Raw genomic sequence first — 25,725 nt, forward strand, 5'->3', positions numbered from 1 at the left:
GAATTATATTAAAATTTTTGAATAAATTTAATTTCGGAGAAGAATATTAATATTTTTAAGAATAATTGAAATTTTGACGAGAATTTTATTACTTTAGAAAATAATTGAATTTCTGCAATAATTTGTAATTTCTCCAAAATTCTGCAAATTATATCATACAATTTACGAACTTGTTGTAAAACTTTTTATGCAAACCAAGAATTAAATGAGAAATAGCAGTTATAAAAAACACTCTGGACCATGATTACATCCCTTTATTTTAATGTTACAAATAATAAAAATAATTTTGGGAATATTTTATGACAATTGAAATTTTGTGAATCAACTATAGCTTCTTGAATTTTGCATGTAAAATAGAAGTTTAGGCATTTATTGAAATGCAACTGAGCTTTCGACTAAAGTGCTTTAAATGGAGATCGACAGTTTTCATAAAGTGTCTGGGATCCGAGAAACTCGGTCGTTGGGGAAACGGCCTGTTTTGCATCGACGAGTTGCCCATTCACTTCGTTCCAATCTCTTATTCGTCGTTGAAAATTTTTGCGATTTTTTTTTTATTTATATATCTATATAGATATATAAAGATAAAATTGTATATACACAGAGGCTGGTCACTGAATTACTGGCACGCACACGTGGACATATTAAATACGCATTTAGTCAGACGGATATTAATCCGGATACTGGATTGTCGTTTGCGTGGAGTGGTAAATTAAGAGATTGCGCCAATGTGTTAGCTTGAACCTGTTTAATTTATTATGACAACGTTTGCAGCGTAAATGTCAACTGCAGAGGGCCATATTCCCACTTTTGCAAGCAAAGCTTTTTGTTTCATTTTATTCTCGTGCTCTGTTCACCGAGAGAGTTAATAATTAAAGTTTACAAAAAATTCCCCATTATTTACTGGAAATTATTTTGAGAAAATGAATAAATAATTATTGATTATTCTTTTCTGTTAATTTACTTAAAGTATATGTGATAACTATATTAGAGTTTAAAATTTATTGATTTGGAATTAAAAATACATTTACAATATTGGATAAAACAAATTTTGTTTTACATTTTACCCATAATGCGCTTCGATTTTCAGACATGGTCCAACCTTGACTACATTTTCTTGTAATATTTATAACTTGTTTAATTTTCGACCATTTAATTCACGATATTCGTTAAAACTTATCCTCTTTTGCAAATCTTTTCAACAATATAACTCAATTGCAGGGCTTGAACCAGTGAAAGTATTTAGGCCAAAAATAAATTTTATAACTATAAAACATGAAGAAATCGATCACTCCGAGTCTTCGACTCGGAGTAATTAATTTCTTCATGTTTTATAATAATTAAAGATGACCGAGTGATAAAATCAGCCTTTTTGTATTATAAAAATATTACTGTAACTTCTTCAAAATTATTTTCATCATTTTTCAATTAAGTTATTATTTTCAAAAATTTTTAACTAAAATTCTTCTTTCATCAATTATTATATTTAATAATTTTCGAAAAAGTTTTTTGCCAATTTTTAAATCCATTTCTTTACGAAATTTCAATTATTCGTAAATTCTTCAATTAAATATATATTAGAAAAAAAACTTTAAATAATTTCAAAAAAAAGATCCGCTACTAAACTTTTTCAAAAAAAAATAATTTTAAAATTCAATTATTTTTTAAACTATATTTTGTTATTTATGAAAAATAATTGAATTCTTGCAAAGAATTTTATTAAAATTTTTGAAAATAATTGTATTACCGTGATAAATTTTATTACTTGTAAAAATAATTGAATTCTTGCCAAGAATTTTATAAAAATTTTGTTAATAATTAATTATTTTCCAAAAATATTATAAAAATATTTTAAATAATTTATTGAATTCCTATGAAAATATAAATATTTAAAAAAATAATTGAACGTTTTTGCAGAATTTTATCAAAATTTTTATTTAATAATTGAATTTTTTTAAAAAAATTTTATTAAAATTGTAGATATTAAAAGTCATTGAATTGAGGAAAATTTTCGAAAATAATTGAATTTCTGCAATAATTTGTAACTTCTCAAAAATTAAATTCTTTTTAGTGTTTTTAACTCAAATTTCTCAATAAATCCATTATTTTTAATAATTTTTAAAAAAGTGCTTTGAAAATTTTTTATTAAAAAGTTCAAATATTAAAAAAAAATTCACAATTAAAATTTTTCAAAAAATTAATTCCACAGAATTGCTATGAAAAATTCAGATTTTCAAAGAATTCAAATTCGAACCCTTTTCAAAATTCAATTATTTCTAAAAATTCGCCTTGTAATTCTTTTAATATTCAGTTATTATCTAATATTTTAACTAAAATTCATTTTTAAATCAATTTTTATTAGAAAATTCTTCGAGAATTCAATTACAAATAAAAAAATTCAATTCTATTAAAGAATATTATCAACAAATTTTTAAATAAGTGAATTCTTTGGAAGAATTTTAATACAATTTTTAAGAATAATTACATTTTTCGAGAAATTTGATTAAAATTGTATTAAAAATAATTAAAATTCTGCGATGAGTTTTATTATTTATGAAAATAATTGAATTCCTAAAAAGAAGTTTAGTATTTACGAAAATAATTCAATCTCTGTATAAATTTTATTATTTATAAAAATAATTGATTTATTGCGAAGAAATTTATAAAAAATTTGTAAATAATAATTGAATTCCTGTAAAAGTTTCATTATTTTATGAAAATAATTAAATTTATGCGTAGAATTTTCTCAAATTTTTTTAAAATAATTGAATTCTTTTGAAAAATTCTATTAAAATAATAAATATTGAAAATCATTTAAGGGAGGAAAATTTTTGAAAATAATTGAAATTTTGCCAAGAATTGTTTGTTAAAAATATGAAAAATACAAATTTTCAAAGATTTTAAGCTGAAATCTTTTCAAAATTCAATTATTTCTAAAAATTGACGCCCTTATGCTTTTAAAATTCAATTATTATCTAATATTTTAACTGAAATTCATTTCTAATCAATTTCTATTAGAAAATTCTACTAGAATTCAATTATTTAAATGCAAAAATAAATAATTTATTTAGTAATTGAATGTTTCTTAAAACTCAATTCTATTAAAGAATGCTAGCAACAAATTTTTAAATAAGTGAATTCTTTTGACGAATTTCAATGAAATTGTTAAGAATAATTACATTTTTCGAGAAATTCGATTAAAATTGTATTAAAAATAATTGAAATTCCGCAATGAGTTTTATTATTTACGAAAATAATTGAATTCCCAATAAGAATTTTATTATTTACGAAAATAATTGTAATTGTAATAATTAAATATTTATGTAGAATTTTAATAAATTTTTTTTTAAATAATTGAATTCTTTTGGTCAATTTTATTAAAATAGTCAATATTGAAAATCATTGATCGAGGAAAATTTTTACAAATAATTGAATTTCAGAGAAGAATTGAATTATTTCTAAAGATAATTGAAATTTTGATGAGAATTTAAAAAAAATTTTGAACATAATTAAATTTCTGCTACGAATTTTATTACTTTTGTAAATAATTGAATTTCTGCAATCATTTGTAATTTCTCTAAAATTATCAAAAAAATAAAGTTATAAACAAAGTTCAAAAGGCGGTCCAACCCTGACTATAATGTTCTCCTAAACTGTTGATTCTTATATTAATATTCCAAAGCTTCATTTATTTCACACACTACTTTTAATTAATTTTTTTTTCTAATTTAAACATTTGATTTTTTCCTGCCAAGCAATTTTATAATTAATTAACATTGACACTAACTTTAAAGACTTAGAATTTAACATTAATTTCGACTTCTATTTTCACTCTAACTTTCACTTTGACTTCAACATTGACTTCGACTTTCAAAATCAAAGTCAAAATCACTGTCAAAGTCGGAGTGAAAATGAAAGTCAAAGTCACATTACTTTTTAAAACAACATCCGCCATATTGGATCCGCCATTTTGAATTTTGTAAATCAAACCTCAAATTCGTCTCAAAAAGTGACCCAAAAAAAAATTTGTATCGTTTGCTCTAAATTTCTTATCGAAGTAATTAAATTCTTAAGAATTTAAACATTTCAGTTTCTTATTTATAGGTAAAATGCTTTAAACGTTTTAATACAATGAATTAATCTCGTCTTCGCGTCCAAGTTATATTTCTGTTTCTCTGCTCAGAAATGGAACTATACTTTACTATTTATAACTTTCGCTTTTCAGTTTGTTAACTATTTTTTACAATTACCCTTTTTCTGTATTCAGCACAAGTGACAGTCGTGTATTTAATTTATCTTGAAGAGTATATTTTTGCTCTTAAAATAAAATCTTGCTGACAAAGAAACTCGTCGTTTTTCATTCAAAATCGCATAGTTATTTAAGTTACATTAACCACAGATTTGAAATTAGGTTAAATTCGCTCTAGTCTTAAAATCTCAACTGAATTTTTATTTTTAACTAAAAAAAAGCATTTTTTTAACAAATAAAGTTGTCCAAGTGCAAGTGATTTGAATTAGTTTTTGCATCATTTAACTTTTGTATATACAAAAAAAAAAAATAGCCCGCAGATACAAGAGAAAAATTTTCTTTAATCTCAGCTGAAAATTATTTCGCACCCAGAAAATTAGAAAATATTCGCTGACAACAAGAACTTTTTTCTACAATTCTGACTTTGAATTCATGTTCAGAAAATACAACTGTTTATCCATAAGTTACAAACTTTTTTTTTCTGCACCTCTCTTTTGATACTCTGATGATTAAGGGTTGTTGTTAAAAATGTGATACAATTATTTACGGTGTAAAAAGTTAGAAACAATTGTTTTCACTTCAGTGTTTTCGCTACTTCAACTACATTAATTTTCAAGATTGAAAAATGGCTAACACGCAAAGAATGCACTCTTTTCTGTGTGTTATATGCGCCATATATATATAAACTTGGTAAAAATTCTTTTACTAACTTTTAAGCACGATAAAATTGTATTTATATACATACATATATAGAAGAAAGTAATTTATTTTGTTAAACTGAATTTCAATTCTTCTTCTTTTGTTTGTAGGAAGAATAAAAAGTTTAGTTTCACTGTAACACATTTTGTGAAGTTAATTTAAAATTTATACAATGCTAAAAATTCATTCTTCAATTTGTTTGAATCTCCAATATAGTTGGGGAGAAAAGTAATTTGTCGATAAGTTACGTATTTTTCGACCTAGATTTCCGTGTATATATTTATACAATTCAGTGTCAACTTGCTCTAGTCGCAATTCTTTTTAAGAGAGTGTAAATACTGGAATGTTATCGACTAACAAATCGATTCTATTTGATTAACTATTTCGCTTTTAGAATTTATTTTCTGGCATTGCTCTTTCAAACACTACATCTAATATGCACGAATGAATATTTTATTCCTAATGTTCATTTGTGTGTCATAATTTGATGTGTCATGTCATCAAACTATTTTGAAGAATACTTTTTATTCCCGGACTAATAAAACTGATCTATTGTTTTTGACAGGAGTAAACAGTTTGGAAACTAAATATTAAAAGCAACATCATTACTTCGTTCACTGACACTCAATTTTAGAAATTAAATTTTAATTTTAAATATTTTTCTGTTTTTAAACAGTAGCACTCACTTAATTTTTAAAAATTAAGTGGGTGCTACTTACAGCTTCTTAAGAAACTATTTAACTTTAAAATTTAGTTACCAAACTTAATTGGGTGCTGATAAAGGGTTGCCAAAAAAATTTAATTTTCTTTTTCCCTGATTTCCAGACAAAATTTTCACTTTTTCCCTAACCCTAAAAAATATTCTGATTCATTCAAAAAAAAATGTTCTATCGCATTTATTTACGAATTTCATTAATAAAATTATTCGAAAATATCAATAACTTAACTTCTTTTTTAATCATTATTAATTTTTCATAGGAAAAAAGATTTCAAAAATTTTAATTTCAAACCTTTTAAAATTCAATAACTTGAAAGAATATTTTTATAAAACATGAAGAAATGGATAACTCCGAGTCTTCGACTCGGAGTGATTGCTGTCTTCCTGTTTTTTAATAATAAAAGATGACCGATTAAAGGTGATGATAAAATCATATTTTTATATTATAATACAAGAATATTGTTACTGTAACTTCTTTAAAATTATTTTCATCGTTTCAATTAAATTATTATTTTCTAAAATTTTTAAATTAAAATTTTTAAATTCTTCTTTAAATCAATTATTTTTATAAATTTATGATAAAGTTCTTCATTGAGAATTTTTAAATCCATTTGTCTACAATTCAATTTTACCAAAAATTTCGATTATTCGGAAATTCTTCAATTAAATATACATTAAAAAATAAAAAATTAAAATAATTGCAAAAAATTTCGATTAATCTCTTTGAAGAAAATTAATTCCATAGAATTTGAAATTAAAATTATGAAAAATTCAGATTTTCAAAGATTTTAATTTGAACTTTTTACAAAATTCAATTATTTTTAAAAATTGCGCAATTATTAGTAATTTGTTTAAAATTCAATTATTATCTAAAACTTTAAAATTCATTTATTTTTATTAGAAAATTCTACGAAAATTGAATTATTTTATTTAAAAACAAACAGATAATTTATTGAATAATTAAATTCTTTTTTCGAATTTTAATAACACTTTTAAAAATAATTACATTTTTCAAGGAATTCGATTAAAATTATATATTAAAAATAATTGAAATTCTGCAATGAGTTTTATTATTTATGAAAATAATTGAATTATTGCGAAGAATTTTATTAAAAATGTTTCAAACAATTGGTTTTTTTCGAACAAATTCATGCAAATCCTATTTTTAATAATTGAATTCCTGCAAAATTTTTATTTGTTTGAAAAATAATTGAATGTTCGTGTAAAATATTGTCAACATTTTTTATTAATAATTGAATTCTTTTGGAAAATTATATTAAAATAGTACCCAGAATATTGAAAATCATTATGAATTAATAAAAATTTTTTTAAATATTTGAAATTTTGCCATGAATTTAATTAAAGTTTTTTGAAAATAATTAAATTTTATTACTTTTAAAAATAATTGAATTCTTGTGACGAATACTATTATTTATTAAAATAATTGAATTTTACAACTAATTTATAAAGACAATTGAAATGTTGACAATTTGTTTTTTGGATTCTTTAAAAATAATTGAATTTCTGCAAAGAATTTTATTAATTTTGCAAATAATTGAATTATTGTTATGAATAGTGTTATTTATAAAAATAATTGAATTTTACTATGAATTTTATAAAAATTCCTGAATATAATTAAATTTCGGCGAAGAATTTTGCTATTTATAAAGATAATTAAAATGTTGACGAGAAAATTAAAAAAAATTTTGAAAATAATTGAATTTAACAATGAATTTTTTAAAAATTCCTGAATATAATTGAATTTCGATAAAGAGTTTTGCTATTTATAAAAATAATTAAAATGTTGACGAGCATTTAACAGGATTCCTACAGAAATCCGAATTTAAAATTCCATATCTTTTCCATGATTTCCAGGTCAAATTTTTACGAAATTCCAGTGGAATTTTAAATCTAATTTCATTATTTTTGGGCTCTTTAAAAACACTTTACTTATTTAATAGTCTCCACCCTTTGGTAAAAAATCTAAAATTATCAAAATTTATCAAAAACTCGAAAAACTAATTTTTTTAAAATTCAACATTTTTTCCTCTCTTTTATGGGATTTAGCTTCATTATTTTTGTGCTCTTGGAAAATACTTTACTTATTAAATAGTCTCGACTCTTTGGTAAAAAATCTAAAATTATCAAAAATTCAAAAAACCGAATTTCTTAAAATTCAAAATTTTTTCCTCTCTTTTATGGGATTTAGCTCCATTATTTTTGTGCTCTTGGAAAATACTTTACTTATTTAATAGTCTCGACTCTTTGGTAAAAAATCTAAAATTATCAAAATTTATCAAAAACTTGAAAAACTAATTTTTTTAAAATTCAACATTTTTTCCTCTCTTTTATGAGATTTAGCTCCATTATTTTTGGGCTCTTTAAAAACACTTTACTTATTGAATAGTCTCGACTCTTTGGTAAAAAATCTAAAATTATCAAAAATTATCAAAAATTCAAAAAACCGAATTTCTTAAAATTCAAAATTTTTTCCTCTCTTTTATGCCATTTAGATTTATTATTATTTCAATTTCTATTCAAGAGAAAAAATGGAAAACAGAAAAAATTTAGAAACTTTTAAAAATTCCAGGCCTTTTCCATAATTTCCAGATTCTGTAGGAACCCTGTTTAAAAAAAATTTTTGAAAATAATTGAATTTTGCAATTTGTTTTATTAAAATTCCTGAAAATGATTGAATTTTGCAATTAATTTATAAAGATAATTGAAATGTTGACAATTTGTTTTTTGGATTCTTTGAAAATAGTTTAATTTATGCAAAGAATTTTATTAATTTTGCAAATAATTGAATTATTGTTATGAATAGTGTTATTTATAAAAATAATTGAATTTAACAATAAATTTTATAAAAATTCCTGAATATAATTGAATTTCGACGAAGAATTTTGCTATTTATAAAAATAATTAAAATGTTGACGAGAATTTCAAAACAAATTTTGAAAATAATTGAATTTCTTGAAAAGAATTTTAATATTTATTAAGATAGTTGAATTCTTTTAAATAATTGCGTGAAAATTTTCAAAATTGAAACTAATTTCAACAGAATTGAAATTAAAGTTTTTCAAAAAACATACTTCATTAAATGATTTATAAGAAATTACTTTATGGCAGTTCTTCAATAAAATTAAGTTATTTAAAATAAATTATTGGTAGAAATAGAAAAAAATTTAAGGTTCTTTTTAGAATTCGTGGTAATTTCATATTTTATGAGGCAAACAAAAAGACACAAAAAAATAAAAGTAAAAGTATAATCAGTAAAAGTATTGACCGATTCGAGTGTACAAACAGAAATTTGAAAGAAGCTAGAAAATATTTGCAAAGTTAAGTTTTGTTATGTTTGGCCTTTCAAGGACAATTTGGTTAGTGGGATAAAAATCTAAGACTTCTGCACGAGCGGAACTTGTGTTGAACTGTATGTACCATAATGATACTATAGTATCGACCTGAACCCAATCTTGTACAATTCGTTCTAATCAACAGACTATTTTTGCATTCAAACAGTAAAAGAATCGTCTTTTCGTAATAAAGAGGCTTTTCAGAATTTTATTTACGAATTGCTACCTCTTTCCGAAAGTCTTTCATCTATTTAGTGTTAAATAGAAATTTAGGATGATGTTAAAAAATTTAGGTATGTAATTTTGCCGCAACGATTGGAAAGAAACAAAGGTATTAGGAAATGGATTCACAACACTACATACCAGATGAAATAAAAAGCAGATCCTAAAATTTTCGATTTTTTACTTTTCTTCTGATGAAATGAAGCAACTTGTTTCTTGGTCTGATTGGCAAATTTTTTGCAGCTAATGAAACGTCACATTTATGACGAAATGAAAGTATTTATCGAGTTTGTTTTATGTTCCTTTCTAAAGATCGCTTGCTGCCATCAATATTAATTCCGTATGGATCTTGTTGTCATTCACCAAATCCGAAATTAATGCTCAAAATTATTGACAATGATCCTAATTTGATGCTAATTTTAACCTAAGATTGGAATCTTGCAGCATTAGTGCTAAACTATGCTAAAATTTTTAGAGCAACTGGTAAATTTTAAAAGCTGCTTTAAATATCAAAATATTCAATCATCCTTAGGTGTTTGGAACATCCGAACTGTACTAAAATTTTTGGAGCAACGTAAATTTGAAATGCTGCTTTAAGTGTCAAAATATTTAAACATCCTTAGGTGTTGGAACATCCAAAAATCCTTAAATGTCGGAGCATCCAAAAATCCTTAAATGTCGGAGCATCCAAACATCTTTAGATGTCCGAACATTCAGAAAATTTTTCACATTGTTAAAAGATTTAAAAATTGAGATCAACTCTCTTTTTTGAGATCAACTTCAAAGTATTTCAAAGCAAAACAAAAGACTTTAAAAACTGTCATCCTAATTTCTAAAGATCATCATTTGTGAGGATGATTTATGAAAATAGAAGAATTTAAAAAAGAACCGTAACAATCGATCAAAATTCTTTTTCCAAGTTTTCGTTAAGAGTGAGAAGGTGAAAGTCTTGCTGATCGCGGGATTTGTTGGGACCAGTCGCGAGTCAGCTGACAGTCTAGCGATGTGTGTTGTGTGTACGTGATTCGTGTGCATGTATGCAACGTTTATTCAGTCAAGTTTCGCTCAAACATTCTATACAACGTTTCCTTCCGAAAACACGAATCTCATGATCCGTAGCACGCAAGTTTCCTTTGAAATAAATTCCAGCTTGTATTTTAAACATTTGTGTAGATTCTTCACTAAAGGAGCATGAAAGAAAAATCATTTCTGACAAACTGGTACAAAATCACCTTTTTGCTAGTTTTTAAAAAAAATCACTTTTCAAAAATTCATTTTCAAAAGAAATTGACTACAGTAAACAAAACTCAACACATTGGAACATAACCTTATGAATAGATTTGATCAATATATTTACGGAGCAGGCTGTACGAGGAGAGAAAACCGCACAATGAGAGGCGGGTTGGGCCGGCGAGAATGGTTTTATTTTTGCGGTCAAATGGTATAAATGTCAAAAAGAAATAAGTAACACAACTTCAAGAAAAATTTACTCCAAAAAGGAACGTACCATAGAAAAATTTTGTTCATCAGATCTTGTAGGTCAACTACACAAAATATTTAACTCCAAAAAACAAAAATTAATGGAACACAAACAAAAAAATTTTCTTTTGGCACACGCGAAAAAAAAAACTATCTATTTGCAGTTGTCCACATATTAAAAAAATTTACACGCACGAAATTTGGATTTTGAAAAAAAAAATTTTTAATAACACACGTTCACACATGTATTTAACGACAGCACTCGCGCCATTTAATTTGAAAAAAAAGAACTTTGATTGTATCACATACGAATTGTCAAAATGCGGAATTTTTTCTTCTCCTAATTATTTTTAATAATATAATGTTATTTTGAAAAATTGGAAAAAAAATCCTCCGAACTACTACAGCCCAAGTGTAGCGCGACACTGACTCGAACGGAGTAACAAGGCGATAAACAAACTGAACTATCACCCTACCTTCTGACGTTGCATTCATGTGCGCGTGCGCTTTCTTTCCCTTCCGTGTCTCTTTTATTCAATTATCCTTTACTATATAGATATTGTAAATTAATTTAGGGACAGACATTGGTTATTTAGACTGCACTTGAGACAATATTATAATAATCATTATTGGTGAGAAAAAGGAAATTGATAAATATTTTAGGGTGATTATATTGAACAAAAGGGTGAGAAAGTATTATGAGCATTTGGAATTAATGGTCAATATAATGGCCAGTCAATGATAGACACCTGTTACACATGGCCTTAAGAAGAAAAATTAACTGACGAATCTTTAATGCGACCTGAATTATTTAAGATGAAAATATCCTTCTTATGAACGAAGTCTCATTTTTATCTGCTATTAATTATAATTCTAAATTTACAAACGAAGTTAATTTTAACTAATTGTTCTATTTAAGCAGATTTTAATAAATGAAACTGGTAAATTACTTGCTATTTAAAAATCGCATAGAATTTAAAACGTTATAATTAGAGTAAAAACCAGATTAAACTGCGACATTTACCTAAAAGAAAATAAACTTTAAAACTCATTATTTTAAAAAAAATTTTATAATTACAAGTAAGCTTTTTTCTACATAAATCTAAAATGATTTGAATAGTTTTTCAATTCAAAAAAAAAAAAAAAAAAAATAGTAAACAATTTCCATTTTTTGATAGGACAAAATATATCTAAAATTCATATGTGTAACAGAAATATTATTTTAAAATAATAGGTTTTTTTTAAATTTAAGGGTATTTGTAGTCATAAATTAGGAATTTAACCCTTTAAAAACTCGAAATTGGAGTGATCGATTTCCTCATATTTTATAATAAATTTATGGTGACAGAGTGATAAAATCATTATTTTATATCATAAAATATTGTAACTATAAATTCAAATTATCAAAGATTTTAATTTAAACCATTTTCAAAATTATTCAATTTGCATTTCTAAAAATTCACGCTATAATGCTTTTAATATTCAATTGTAATTTAAAATTTTGAGTGAAATTCATTTTTTAATTAATTTTTATTAGAACGTTTTTCGAGAATTCAATAATTATTTAAATACAAAAATAAATAATTTATTCAATAATTGAATATTTCTTAAAAAATTTTCTATCAAAATTTTTAAAAATAATTGAATTCTTTTGTCGAATTTAAAAAAAAATTTTACTAACAAATGCAATTTTCTATCATTTTATTTAAAATTTAAATTGTATAAAAAATAATTGAAATTCTGCGATAAGTTTTGTTATTTATGAAAATAATTCAATTCTTCCTTAGAATTTTATCAAAAAATATTTTAAACAATTGAATTAATTGAATGTGAAGAATTTTATTTGTGAAAATAATTGAATCCCTATTGAAAAATTTCATTAAAAAATTGAAAATAATTGAAATCTGACAAAGAATAAAAAAAAAATTTTCTTTGAATAATTGAATTCATGTAAAAATGTTTATTTTTGAAAATAATTAAATTCTTGAAAAGAATTTTATTAAAATTTCTTAATAATTGAATTGCTTCGAAGAATTTTACTTTGTACGAAAATAATTGAATTGTTTCGAAAATTTTTACAAACATTTTTGACAATAATTGTATTCTATGATGAATTTTATTATAATTTTTTAAATTTATAAAGCATTTTATCAAAATTTTTTTAAATAATTGAATTCTCAAGAAAAATTTTATTATTTATGAAAATAATTGATTTCTTGCTAAGAATTTTATCAAAAAATGTTTTAAAGAATTGAATGTGAAGAATTCTTTTTATGAAAATAATTGAATTCCTATTAAGAAATTTCATTAAAAAATTGAAAATAATTGAAATCTGACAAAGAATAAAAAAAAAATTTTTTTTGAATAATTGAATTCATGTGAAAATGTTTATTTTTGAAAATAATTAATTTGTTGGAAAGAATTTTATTAAAATTTCCTAATAATTGAATTGCTTCGAAGAATTTTATTTTTTACGAAAGGGAGCTTTCACAAATGATGTCACGTTTTTGAGGGTGGGGGGGGGGGTATTTTTACATGTGAAATTGCATGAAATTGCGTGACAGGGGGGAGGGAGGGAGGTCTAAAATCTCTAAAAATTGCGTGACATCATTTATGAACGCTCCCAAAAATAATTGAATTGTTTCGAAGATTTTTACAAACATTTTTAACAATAATTGTATTTCTAGGAAGAATGTTATATTTCACGAAAATTATTGTATTCTATGATCAATTTTATTATAATTTTTCAAATTTATAAAGCATTTTATCAAAATTTTTTAATATAATTGAATTCTCAAGAAAAATTTTATTATTTATGAAAATAATTGAATTCTTAAGAAGAATTGTATTAAAAATAATTTAATTGTATAGGGAAATTTTATTAAAATTGCAATTTTAGTAAGTCTTGTAAAGAATTTTGTCAAAATTTTTTTAAATAATAGAATTTTTAAAAGAATTTTATTTAAATTTTTCGAAATAATTGAATTTCTCAGAACTATTTTTTTTTTTTTTTAATTCTTTAAATATATTTGAATTCTTTGGAGAAACTTAATTAAAAAATTAAAAATAATTGAATTGATGCGAAGATTCTTTTCAATTTCATAGTTTATAAGGCAAACAAAAAGGACACAAAAATTCATAATTTTCTTAAAAATTTTTAAAAATTTAATTTTTTCCAGTGCTTTAAATAAAAATTCCTGATTTTTCCCTGATTTCCCTGACCAATTCTAATTTTCCTGACTTTCCTGACTTGTGGCAACCCTGTAATAGAGAAATATTTTCCAACTTACATTAGCATTAAACAAATATTTTAAAAAAAACCTAATTCTAATAATTATACATTCTAATGAGAGTTAATAAAAAACTAATTGATGACAAGAACTATAATTATTTTCTCGAAACATAAAATTATAAATTCCCCGAATAGAAAGAGAAAAAATTATTTTTTTTTAACTTTTATAATTAATTTATATTATATATGCATAAAGAAGATATGAAATATATTTGTTTATAAACATTCGTATAAACAGAACTTTAAATACTTTCGTAACATTTCGAATTTTTATTGATCACGCTTTTTATAATAAGTGGGCACGAATTATAATTCTACGGTCAATTCCAATTTGCCCTTCTCTTTCACCTTTTCGCCAACTAATACTCAATATTCTCCATCTCCCTTTCTCAGTCTCGCGTACTCAATTTTCTTTCCTATTTGCACCAATTTCCTAACTGTAATAACTACCTTGCCTTCATACAATTACAATAAATCCTGTCACTCTCTTAAAAAAAATAACAAAAAAACAAAATATACGCACTAATACTATAAATATCGTGTTATAAAGCTAAATTACTATTAAGGACAACATTGAATCACGATTATTGACACACAAGATACAATTTTGTCGCGTATCTATATGGAATAGTAGCGCTCGTGAATGTTGAGTTTATATATAAAAAGATCAAAATAAACACATTCCCAGTGTATGTAAATAAAAACAAACCGTATAAGTAAATACTAATCTGCATTATCATGTTATGTGCAAAAACAACAATTGTTCAATGTTCATTAAATTGAAAATTTTTATTTCATCAAATGTCACATAAATTTTTGAATTTTCATATTAGTCAAAATTGTTGTTTAAACGAACTTTCATGATATTCATCAAAATATCTCTTATATTCTTTACTGTATTTTTATTTTATAAATTTTTTTTTTTTTACAGAATTTTTATTAATTTACTTTGCATTTATATGAATTTTCAATACGAAATGAATACATTGTTAATAAATATAGTGAAAATATTTCTGCAATATTTTTTTTTTATTAGTTTTACTTTAATCATTTTTATTTTTTTATTTTATATGGAATTTATTTATATAACCACGTCCACATTTTAATTTAATAAAATCTATTCATGAACAAATTTTGTTGGGAATTGTAATTCGCGCTCTTACGACATTTTTACTCAGAACTTTAATATTCAGATTCAGTGTGGCGCTTTAATCGCCTTTCTTTTACTTTCACTTAAAACACTCACACATTAAAAGAATCTTTCAATCAGTTCATTCATTCACTTCGTGTTTAATTACATTCCTTGTAATTTGTTAATCTCAATATACATTTAATAAATACTTTCTTTCGATAAATTCGTCTACACTCGCTCGCACACCCTAACAAATTTTATATTTAAAAAAAACAAACAAAGGCTTTTCCAGGTCAATACTTATGAAATTTCAGTGAAAAATTAATAAAAATTCTGACAAAAACGAGCAACAAATTTTTTCTTCTGTATAAAGATCTTTATACGGTGACAAAATAAAAACATTTTTTAATTTTAAATTAAAATTTTGTTAAAAATCATTAAAAACAGTCAAAATTGCAGACCTCGCAGTCGATAATTAATTTTAAAAAAAGGAGTAAAAAAGTAGCTATCGAAAAATTAAACTTGACGACCAAAAAAACTCGTTTTAGAAACTTCACAAAAGTGACAAAAATTCCATTCCATATTTTTTATTTTCCTGACTTTTTCCTAATTTTCATAAAAAAAAAAATTTACTTCTTTCTTCTCCTGCTAATAAATTGAATTCCCGCAACGAAATTTTATTATTCATGAAAGAATTAGAATATTTCTAAAAATAATTTAATTCTTGTGAAGAATTTTATAAAATTTTTTAAAGACTTGATTTCTTTTGACAATTTTTATGCAAATTCTAATGTAAATAATTGAAGTCATGAGAAATTGTTATTATTCATGGAAAGAATTGAATTCTTACGAAGATTTTTTCAAAACATTTTTTAAATAATTAAATTCTGTTTAGAAATTTTTTGGAAAATAGTAGATATTGAAAATCATTGAATTACGAAAAGTTTTTAAAAATAATTAAATTTTACAAAGAATTATATTAAAATCTTTGAGAATAATTGAATGTCCGTGTGCATTTTATTAAATTTTTTTTTTTTTCTTATTTCCAAGAAAAAATTTATCACTTTTAAAAATAATTGAATTCTTGTGAAAATATTTATTTTTGAAAAGAATTGAATTTTTGGGAAAAATTTTATTAAAATTTCTTAATAATTGAATTGCTTCGTAGAATTTTATTTTTTACGAAAATAATTGAATTGTTTCGAAGATTTTTATAAACATTTTTCACAATAATTGTATTCCTAGGAAGAATGTTATATTTTACGAAAATAATTGTATTCTATGATCAATTTTATTATAATTTTTCAAGTTTATAAAGCATTTTATCAACATTTTTTAAAATAATTGAATTCTTGCATAGAATTTTATAAAAAAAAATGTTCTAAAGAATTGAATTTCTGTGAAGAATATTATTTGTGAAAATAATTGAATTCCTATTGAGAAATTTTATTAAAAAATTGAAAATAATTGAAATCTGACAAAGCGAATTAAAAAAATTTTTTTTTAAATAATTGAATTCCTGTGAAAATGTTTATTTTTTAAAAGAATTGAATTCTTGGGAAGAATTTTATTAAAATTTCTTAATAATTGAATTGCTTCGTAGAATTTTATTTTTTACGAAAATAATTGAATTGTTTCGAAGAATTTTACAAACATTTTTGAAAATAATTGAATTCCTAAAAAGCATTTTATTTATTTATGAAAATAATTGAATTCTTGCAAACGACTTTATTAGAATTTTTTATAATGATTGAATCTCCATGAAAAAATTTATTATTTTTAAAAATAATTGAATTCTTGGGATGAATATTGTTATTTATGAGAATAATTAAATTTCGCAAAGAATTTTATTAAAATGCCTCAAAATAATTGAATTTTCGGGAATAATTTTCTTATTTTTTGAAATAATTGAATTCTTTCCAAGAATTATTTATGTAAATAATTAAATTCTTGGGAAGAATTTTATTAAAGTCTAAAAGAATAATTAAATTATTTCAAAAAAAATTTAATTAAAATTGTATTTAAAATAATTGATTTCTTTCGAACAATTTTATTAAAATATTTGAAAATAATTGAATTCCTGTGAAAAATTCTAATGTTTTTGTAAATAATTGAATTCTTCCTAAGAATTTAAAAAAAACATATTTTTAAAATAATTGAATTTTTCGATTAATTAATTGAATTTCCATGAAAAATGTTAAATTCTTTTGCGAAATTTTATGAAAATACTAGATATTAAAATTAATTAAGATGTAATTTTGTTTAAAATAAATCCATGGTCTTAGTAAATAAAAATAATTTATTTATTAAATAAATGTAAATTATCTGAAGAGGCTTGCTGTCAGCGAGCGAGAGCTAATAAATAAATTATTTTTATTTACTAAGACCGCATGGATTTATTTTAAACAAAATTACATCTTAACTAAATTTTCTAAATCCAAACAACCAAAACATCAAAAATAAAATTAAAATTAATTGATTTTTGAATATTTTTTTAAAAATAATTGAATCGGTTTAAAGAATTTGATTATAATTTTTGAGAATAGTTTTTTGATTTCTAGTATTAGCGAATTTCAAGTATAGTGTAAACTCTCAACATTGAGCAATAATTTTGATTAAGTGAAAATTTAATAAAACAAAAATCGATTTAAAATGAAAAATCAAGATTTTTCAATTATATAAAAAAAATCACTTCAATATTATGTATTTTCTTATTTAATAATAAAACAAAAAATTTGTTTAAATATTTAAAAAATTAAGTAATTTAGGTAGATCTAATACTTGTATAAAGTACACATGTATATGTGTGTATACAGTTGTATAGAAAGTGATAATATACTCTCAGTGAGTTCATCGAAAGGATTTCAAGGGCGCTAACTATGTTTCTCCATCGAAACCTGTCCTTTTGTTATTATACAATAAATGAAGCAGTTATAGTACGGTAAATACTGAGAGATATAATATTACAATTTACAACATTGAAAAGTTTTAGACAATCTTTCAATTTTTTGCATTTTTCATTTGTTTAAAGGGTGTAAGGCTGCTAGGGGAGGGTGTGGTTTATTACAAATTCTATTATCCGGACTATTTTCTTTTTTATAAATCTTAATTGTTATAAGGAGCATTCTACGCAAAGTATGGAATTTTGCAACGAAATTATAATGTGAGCTTAGGTTAGTGGTTAGAGTCCAAGTCTACAGTACTGAAGGTTCTGAGTTCGATTCCCAGGAGAAGGCAAATATTTTAATTTCAAGTTAATAATTAAAATTATTTAATAATAATAAATTTCGATATTTGAATAACCAATGTGACGCGATATGACGAAAGACCAAAGAAAGACCTAAGAAGCCAAAAAATTATTATAAATCGTGTTTTAATGCATATTTTAATGGAACTATTTCCATTAAAATGCATTAAACTATGATTTATAATTTTAAAAGTAGTTTTTTTTTTATTAGAAGTTTTGGATTTTTCGCTACGCGTAGAATGCTCCATAGATATAATTATTTTTTTTATATTTATAAAGAAAATAATTTTGTTATAAAATATTAGAAATAGAAAAAAGATAAGAAATATTTTTGAAATAATTTGAAATAATTTAAATTGTATAAAAAGTATATTTACTCACCAGGATTCGGAATCTTTATTGGTGTTTAAGTAGTGTAACTTCTAACAGGTTGGTTGGAATGATAAAGGTGATGTTTATCTAAGCAAGTAACGCCTTCTGAAAAAAACAACAATATCTGTTATTGTACACTTGAAGAAAATGCGGTATAGGTTTTATCTGTAACTCCTCCCACTTTTAACAGTTTGGGAGAAAATGTATATATCTATATAATATACATATATAGAAGAAAAATTTATTTCAACAATAAGAATAAAATACATTTTTTAAGAAAATTATTGTTTACTTATAAAAAAAAGTATTGCAAATAAACTGTAAGAAAAATTTTTTCATAACTATAAAACATGAAGAAATCGATAACTCCGAGTCTTGGACTCGGAGTGATCGATTTCTTCATGTTTTTTAATAATTAAAGATGGCAAATTGATAAAATCATTATTTCATATATTATAAGAATATTTTACTTCTTCAAAAATATTTTCATCATTTCAATATTAAATTATTATTTTCAAGAATTTTTAACTAAAATTCTTCTTTCAATCAATTATTTTTAATAATTTTCGAAAAAGTTCTTTGACAATTTTCAAATACAATTAAATTTATATTAGAAAATAAAGACTTCAAATTATTTCAAAAAAAAAAATCCGCAATTAAACTTTTCATTTTTAAATCAATTTTTATTAGAAAATTCTTCGAGAATTCAATTATTTAAATACAAAAAAAAATAATCTATTCAATAATTAAATGTTTCTTAAAATTCAATTCTCATAGAGAATTTTATCATCAAATTTTTGAATAATTAAATTCTTTGGAGGAATTTTATTAAAATTTTTAAGAGTAATAATTACATTTTTCGAGAAATTCGATTAAAATTGTATTAAAAATAATTGAAATTCAGCGATGGGTTTTATTATTTATAATTGAGTTCCTAAAAAGAATTTTAGTATTTACGAAAATAATTGAATATGTGTAAAAATTTTATTATTAATGAAAATAATTGAATTATTGCGAAGAAATTTATAAAAAATTTGTAAATAATTGAATTCCTGTGAAATTTTTATTATATTATGAAAATAATTAAATGTTTGCATAGTTTTACCAAATTTTTTTTAAATAATTGAATTCTTTTGGAAAATTTTATTAAAATAATAAATATTGACAATCATTTAATAGAGTCGAAAATTTTTGAAAAATAATTGAATTTTTGTCAAGAATTGTATTAAAATTGTATTAAAAATAATTGAAATTCTGCGATGAATTTTATTATTTATGAAAATAATTGAGTTCCTAAGAAGAACTTTAATATTTACGAAAATAATTGAATATGTGTAAAAATTTTATTATTAATGTAAATAATTGAATTATTGCGAAGAAATTTATAAAAAATTTGTAAATAATTGAATTCCTGTGAAATTTTTATTATATTATGAAAATAATTAAATGTTTGCATAGTTTTACCAAATTTTTTTTAAATAATTGAATTCTTTTGGAAAATTATTTTATAAATATAATAAATATTAAAAATCATTTAATGGAGGAAAATTTTTGAAAAATAATTGAAATTTTGTCAAGAATTGTATTCAAATTTTTGAAAATAATTTAATTTCGGAGAAGAATTTTAATATTTCTATATTATAATTGAAGTTTTGACGAGAATATTTAAAAATTTTTGAACGAAATTGAATTTTTGTGAAACACATTTCTTCTTAATGAAGTGCGTAAAGGTAACGAAAGATAAGGTGGGAGATATAGACATAATTATAAACATAAGATAAATGATAGAAAAAGTAGATTATTTATAATATTTTACTAATAAGAAATATCCAATTATGACAAGTACACGTGTTTCACGCAATCAGAATGAATTCATCAAGAATATTAAACAATCGTGACTTGAGTTAAATTTTAATTCCAGATTTTTTTAAAAATTCGCAAAGATAAGCGTTGAGAACAAAAAAAATTGTTTATAAAATATGAAAATAAATACGAAACGACGATAGTGAGAGATCAAAAGAAAGCTGTTTGTGCCATCTTTCTTTATTTCTTTATAATTATTAATAAACAATAATGTATTTATTATACTTATAATCATGTATACTTTACAATAAAAATTTATAATGTAAAAAAAATATTCTTTTCCATTGTAAAATTTTAATACAAAACAATTAAAAAATCGTGTATTTATAATAAAGAAAGAGGAGCACGCGGCAATTATTAAATGTATTATTCTTTTTTAAGTAAACTTTTCTGTTTATGTTTATATAAAAATATGTATTATATTAGGAACACACATTAAATTAATTTTAAAAAATATTGGCTTTTTAAATTTATTCCTTTTACTTTTTAATCTTTTTGAATGATATATTTCTTTAAATTCAATATTTTATTAAAATTCATAATTATTTAATGCTTAAAATGTAAATTAATTTATAAACAAAATTTATTAATAATATATTGGCTTTTTAAATTTAGTTCTTTTACTCATTAATTTACCTTTTGAATTATATATTTCTTTATATTAAATATATTAAAACTCATGATTATTTCATGATTAGTCCAATTATAAATTATTTTTTAATAAATATTTAAATGTATAACAATAATAATAATAAAATGACGTCAAATAATTACAAATATTATAAATTATTATAAAGTATATATTTAAACACTGAAAAAAAATTTATTTGTATCAAATACAAATTATTTAATTCAATTAAATGGTTTAATTGTCTATTATCCATATTAAATATTTATTTGAACTAAGTAAATATTTACTGGACTCAAGTATTTTATTTTATCGTATCAAATAATATAATATTAAATAATACGTGTTTTCTGTGTGAAATAATTTAGTTTATTTGAATCAATAACATAATTTCATTGTGTCGAATAACTCTTATTTAATTATTATATTCTTATTTATTTAATTATTATTATTTAATTTATTTATAAATATTTAAATGGAATCAATAAACGAGTTGTATCGAAAAATCATACTATTTTTGTTTCAAATAAATTATTTACTTGATTTAAGTATTTTTTATTTGTTTTTATAAATTATTTATTTAATTAGAATTTTGATTAGAATATTAAAATTAAATATAGTACATTATTTGTATCAAATAGTTAAGCTTACTTTTAATCATAAAATAAATTAATTGTGCCAAGTAATTTTTATTTGTATAAAAAATGTAAATATTTGAGTGAAATAAATAAATTATCAGTTTCAAATAAGTTATTATTTGTGTTAAATAAATTCATTTATTAGATTCAATTAAGATTTATTTGCGTTGAAATCATTATAATTCAAATAATTCAAGTTATTTGAATCAAATATATATTTTTTAAATTCAAATAAAAATTAGTTGAACCAAGTATATATTTTAAAAATAATTCGAATTAATTGAATTAAATACATTTTTTCCAGTATATTTCTCATTATCTTATTATACTATATTATTTACTTATTTTCTTTATTTCTATTGTTTGTTCATTTTATTTATTTTTTTTATTTGTTAATTAATTTTCAAATTTAATTAAAATGCCATTAATAATTTTATTAATTATTAATTACTTATTGATTCTTTATTATTTTTAAATTTTTACTATAATTTTATCTTATTTATTTTTACACCCAGAGAAAAAATTTATTTAAAACAAAAAAAATTTATTTGAAACAAATAAAAAGTCTAGTTGGTTCTGAGTTAAATATATTTTTTCTCTGGGTGTATGTTTATTAATTTATTGATTATTTTTTTTCTTTTATTTAGTTTCGATAAAATTCATATTTAAAATTTAAAATATTTAAAATCTACTTATTTGTTTGCTAATTATTCATTTATTGTAATTATATCACTAAAAAAAGATTCTAAAAGAAATCAAATAACCCAAATAACTGAAATCTATAAACTTTTTAGGTTAACCTGTAAAACATGTATTAAATAATCACAGTTGAAAAAATTTGTCAACTTAACCTTAAAAACAATGGTAAAGAAGAGAAATTAATTTTCTTTTTCGCAGTAATTTCAAACTTTTTGTTTTTTTACACTCGAAATAGAATATCAATTTTAGTTTAAATATTTAATAACAAAATTTAACGCAATCAAACTGAAACTTCGAGCAAAATAATTATCAGCAGTTATTTAATATCAGCATATTTAATATTTTCACAGATTAGTATCAAAAGGCTAAAATTAATTTAAAAACTATTTGAAAATGTGTAAATCTTAATTAATTCTCGCATACTTACTATTTTATCAAAACGATGCAAAAAAGGGAATAAATAGTCTAAACACTCGGCTCAAGTTTGGTATTCATCCTTCTTTACAGTACCAGTTCTAAGAATTGACAATTGACACTTAACTTTTTCTAATTAACATACTATAATTAACAGTAGATTAATTGTTGACTGTACGAATTGTCGATGACAAATGATCGTTTTCCCTCCAAAACTGCACTAAGCAATGGCGCCTCTGACGGCGGGAATTGGAAACTACTAGCCGAGATGGTAACTATTACCGACAGGAAATATCAATTTCTTTTTTACCGACATTGGGTATTTTTCATTTTTCAAGCTTACGGAAAAAAGCGGAAGTGATAGGAGCGCTAGTTGCTTTACAACGCTGTCGTGCCTTTTCCGGTTAATCTGCCAAAATGGTGTGTACAATTTTTTCACTTTTATGAAAAAAATCTGTTTAAATCTTCGTGATCCGTTGAAAATTATTTATTATTTCAATTCACACGTTATCGCTACATTATTCTTGTTATTCTCAATATAATATTGTGCTAAAAATTATTTTATACTTAAACCATTTTTCACTAATTTGTTTCGCGAGGTTTTGAGGTTATGTTTTTCAGTGCCAGTTCACAAAATTGATTTTCTATTTTTTTTGTGTTTTTTTTTATATAAAAATAAACTGTGAAATTGTATTTCTAAATAATATTTAGGAAGAATTTTGAAAAGTTTACACATTTCTTTTTAATTTCCAGGGTCGCGTTAGGACAAAGACTATCAAAAAGGCAGCTCGAGTCATCATCGAGAAGTATTACACTCGTCTGACACTCGATTTCCACACGAATAAGAGAATATGCGAGGAAATTGCTATTATTCCTAGCAAACCCCTCAAGAACAAAATTGCTGGGTGAGTTTTTATTTATTGCTTTTTTATTTTGTGCAAATCTTTATCACTTTAGAAACAATTATGTGACTAAAAAACGAATCGAAAATTCGTTCATTATTTCACAATTTTTCTTTACAAATTTTCATTTTTTTAATTATTTTAAAGAAAGCGAAATATTAAAAATTTGGAAATAATATTTATCAATATTAAAATAATAATAATAATAATTAAGATTGTTTTAGCGAAGGAAAATAATTTATGAATTTTCTAACCTCAAAACTAAGATCTGAATATGAAATTAATTTTCTAATTTATTCATAAATAAATCAAAATTTACTTGTGTAAAGGGTTAATTATAATTAATAATAATTATTTATTTTTAATAAATTTATGACTTTAGTTTTATTTAAATTTAAAATCTAAGAAAATCTAAAATTACAAAACTTGAAAGTTTCGTTTCAATTTTTATTTAAAATAAAAAAAAAAGGAATTTAATTATTTTTGTTATAAAAAAATAACTATTATTGTTATAAAAAATTTAGTTATTCATTTCGAAATCAGTTTTTGAGGTTTTGTATTTAAATCATTTAAATTAATTAAAGAATATTTTTTATTTGTAATTAAAAATATTCATTAGCTCTGAAATTATTTAATTTCTAAATTGTCTTCTCTTTGCCTAGATTCTTTTTTATTTAATTTTTACGTATTTTAAGCACAAATATTTTTAACTTGTATCAGGCAAATAATTTAAATATTCCACAAAATTATTTTTAAAGTAATTTTTTGTGACGAATTCAATGGTCAGAAAATATTTTAACCAATTTTAAATTTTTATTTTACCTAAAAATTGGTAGATTTTGAAATCCATATTTAATTTTCATCTGTTTTTTAAATCCAGAAAAAATTTCTCTAAATGAAAAAATTGATTTTCATAATTTTTGAAGCATTTTTTAAAAAAAAATCTTTGTTTTTAGGCTAAAAATGCTAAAAATACAATAAAAAAAATAAAAATTTAATTTTTTTATTTAAAAATTCATTTATTTATTTTTGTAATTAATTTCAGATAATAATTTTTACAAAAAGAAAAAAATATAAAATTATGGTCTAAAATTAGTAAGAAAAATAAACAAAAAAAATTTCAAATAAAAAAATTCAATAATAAGCATTTTCAGTCTAAAAACAAAATTTTATTTTTAAAAAAATACTTTAAAAAATTATGAATTATTTGGCAATTTTTTTCTGGATTCAAAAACAAATTTTCTACAAAATTACGCATGGATTTCAAAATCCATCAATTTTTACAGTAAAATAAAAATTCAAAAAGGGTTAAAATATTTTCTCAACTATTTTATTCTTTAACCATTGAATTCCTCTGAAAAAATTGACTTAAAAATAATTTTTTAGAATATTTAAATTATTTTCTTGATATAATTAAAAATATCGGATTTTTTCTCTGTTAGAATTGAACAGTAATTAAAAAATAATTTTTTTTAGATTCGTGACTCACCTTATGAAGAGACTTCGCCACTGTCAAGTTCGTGGCATTTCCATAAAACTTCAGGAGGAAGAACGTGAAAGAAGGGACAATTATGTTCCAGAGATTTCTGCCTTGGAGAGCGACATCATTGAGGTTGATGCCGAGACTAAGGAAATGTTGAAACTCCTGGAGATGAACAACATTCCTGGCCTTCAATTAATTCAACCTGCAGCACATCATTCGTATCCAAACAGGCGAAATTAATTAGCATACATTCTTTTCACGTACATAAAAACAAAAACATAAAATTGAGAAAGATGTCAGTCTCGCTTTTTTATTAATAAAAAAACGTAAACGGGCAA

General features: G+C 22.3%; 2 protein-coding genes across 4 annotated transcripts in view; one reads left to right on the forward strand and one right to left on the reverse strand.

Moving 5' to 3' along the window:
- LOC122502460 (furin-like protease 2) overlaps window positions 1-23,203 on the reverse strand; it is a 381,086-nt gene extending 357,883 nt beyond the window's left edge. For 2 of the 3 annotated variants that reach the window (XM_043612526.1, XM_043612524.1), the window contains exons 1-2: window positions 23,016-23,203; window positions 18,770-18,865 (exon numbers count right to left, since the gene is read on the reverse strand). The gene's annotated coding sequence lies outside the window, so the exon portion shown is untranslated. Of the gene's footprint in view, window positions 1-10,745; window positions 11,162-18,769; window positions 18,866-23,015 lie in introns of those variants that run through there. The other variant, XM_043612525.1, reaches the window with a different exon arrangement.
- A 120-nt stretch (window positions 23,204-23,323) lies between these two features.
- Window positions 23,324-25,725, forward strand: LOC122502462 (40S ribosomal protein S17). The gene is made up of 3 exons (XM_043612527.1): window positions 23,324-23,422; window positions 23,756-23,907; window positions 25,381-25,725. Exons 1-3 carry the CDS (start codon window positions 23,420-23,422, stop codon window positions 25,625-25,627), a joined length of 402 nt encoding a protein of 133 aa, XP_043468462.1. The 5' UTR covers window positions 23,324-23,419; the 3' UTR covers window positions 25,628-25,725.

Source organism: Leptopilina heterotoma, unplaced genomic scaffold, assembly GCF_015476425.1.
Source record: "Leptopilina heterotoma isolate Lh14 unplaced genomic scaffold, ASM1547642v1 Lhet_23, whole genome shotgun sequence".
Classification (NCBI taxonomy): Eukaryota; Metazoa; Arthropoda; class Insecta; order Hymenoptera; family Figitidae; genus Leptopilina; species Leptopilina heterotoma.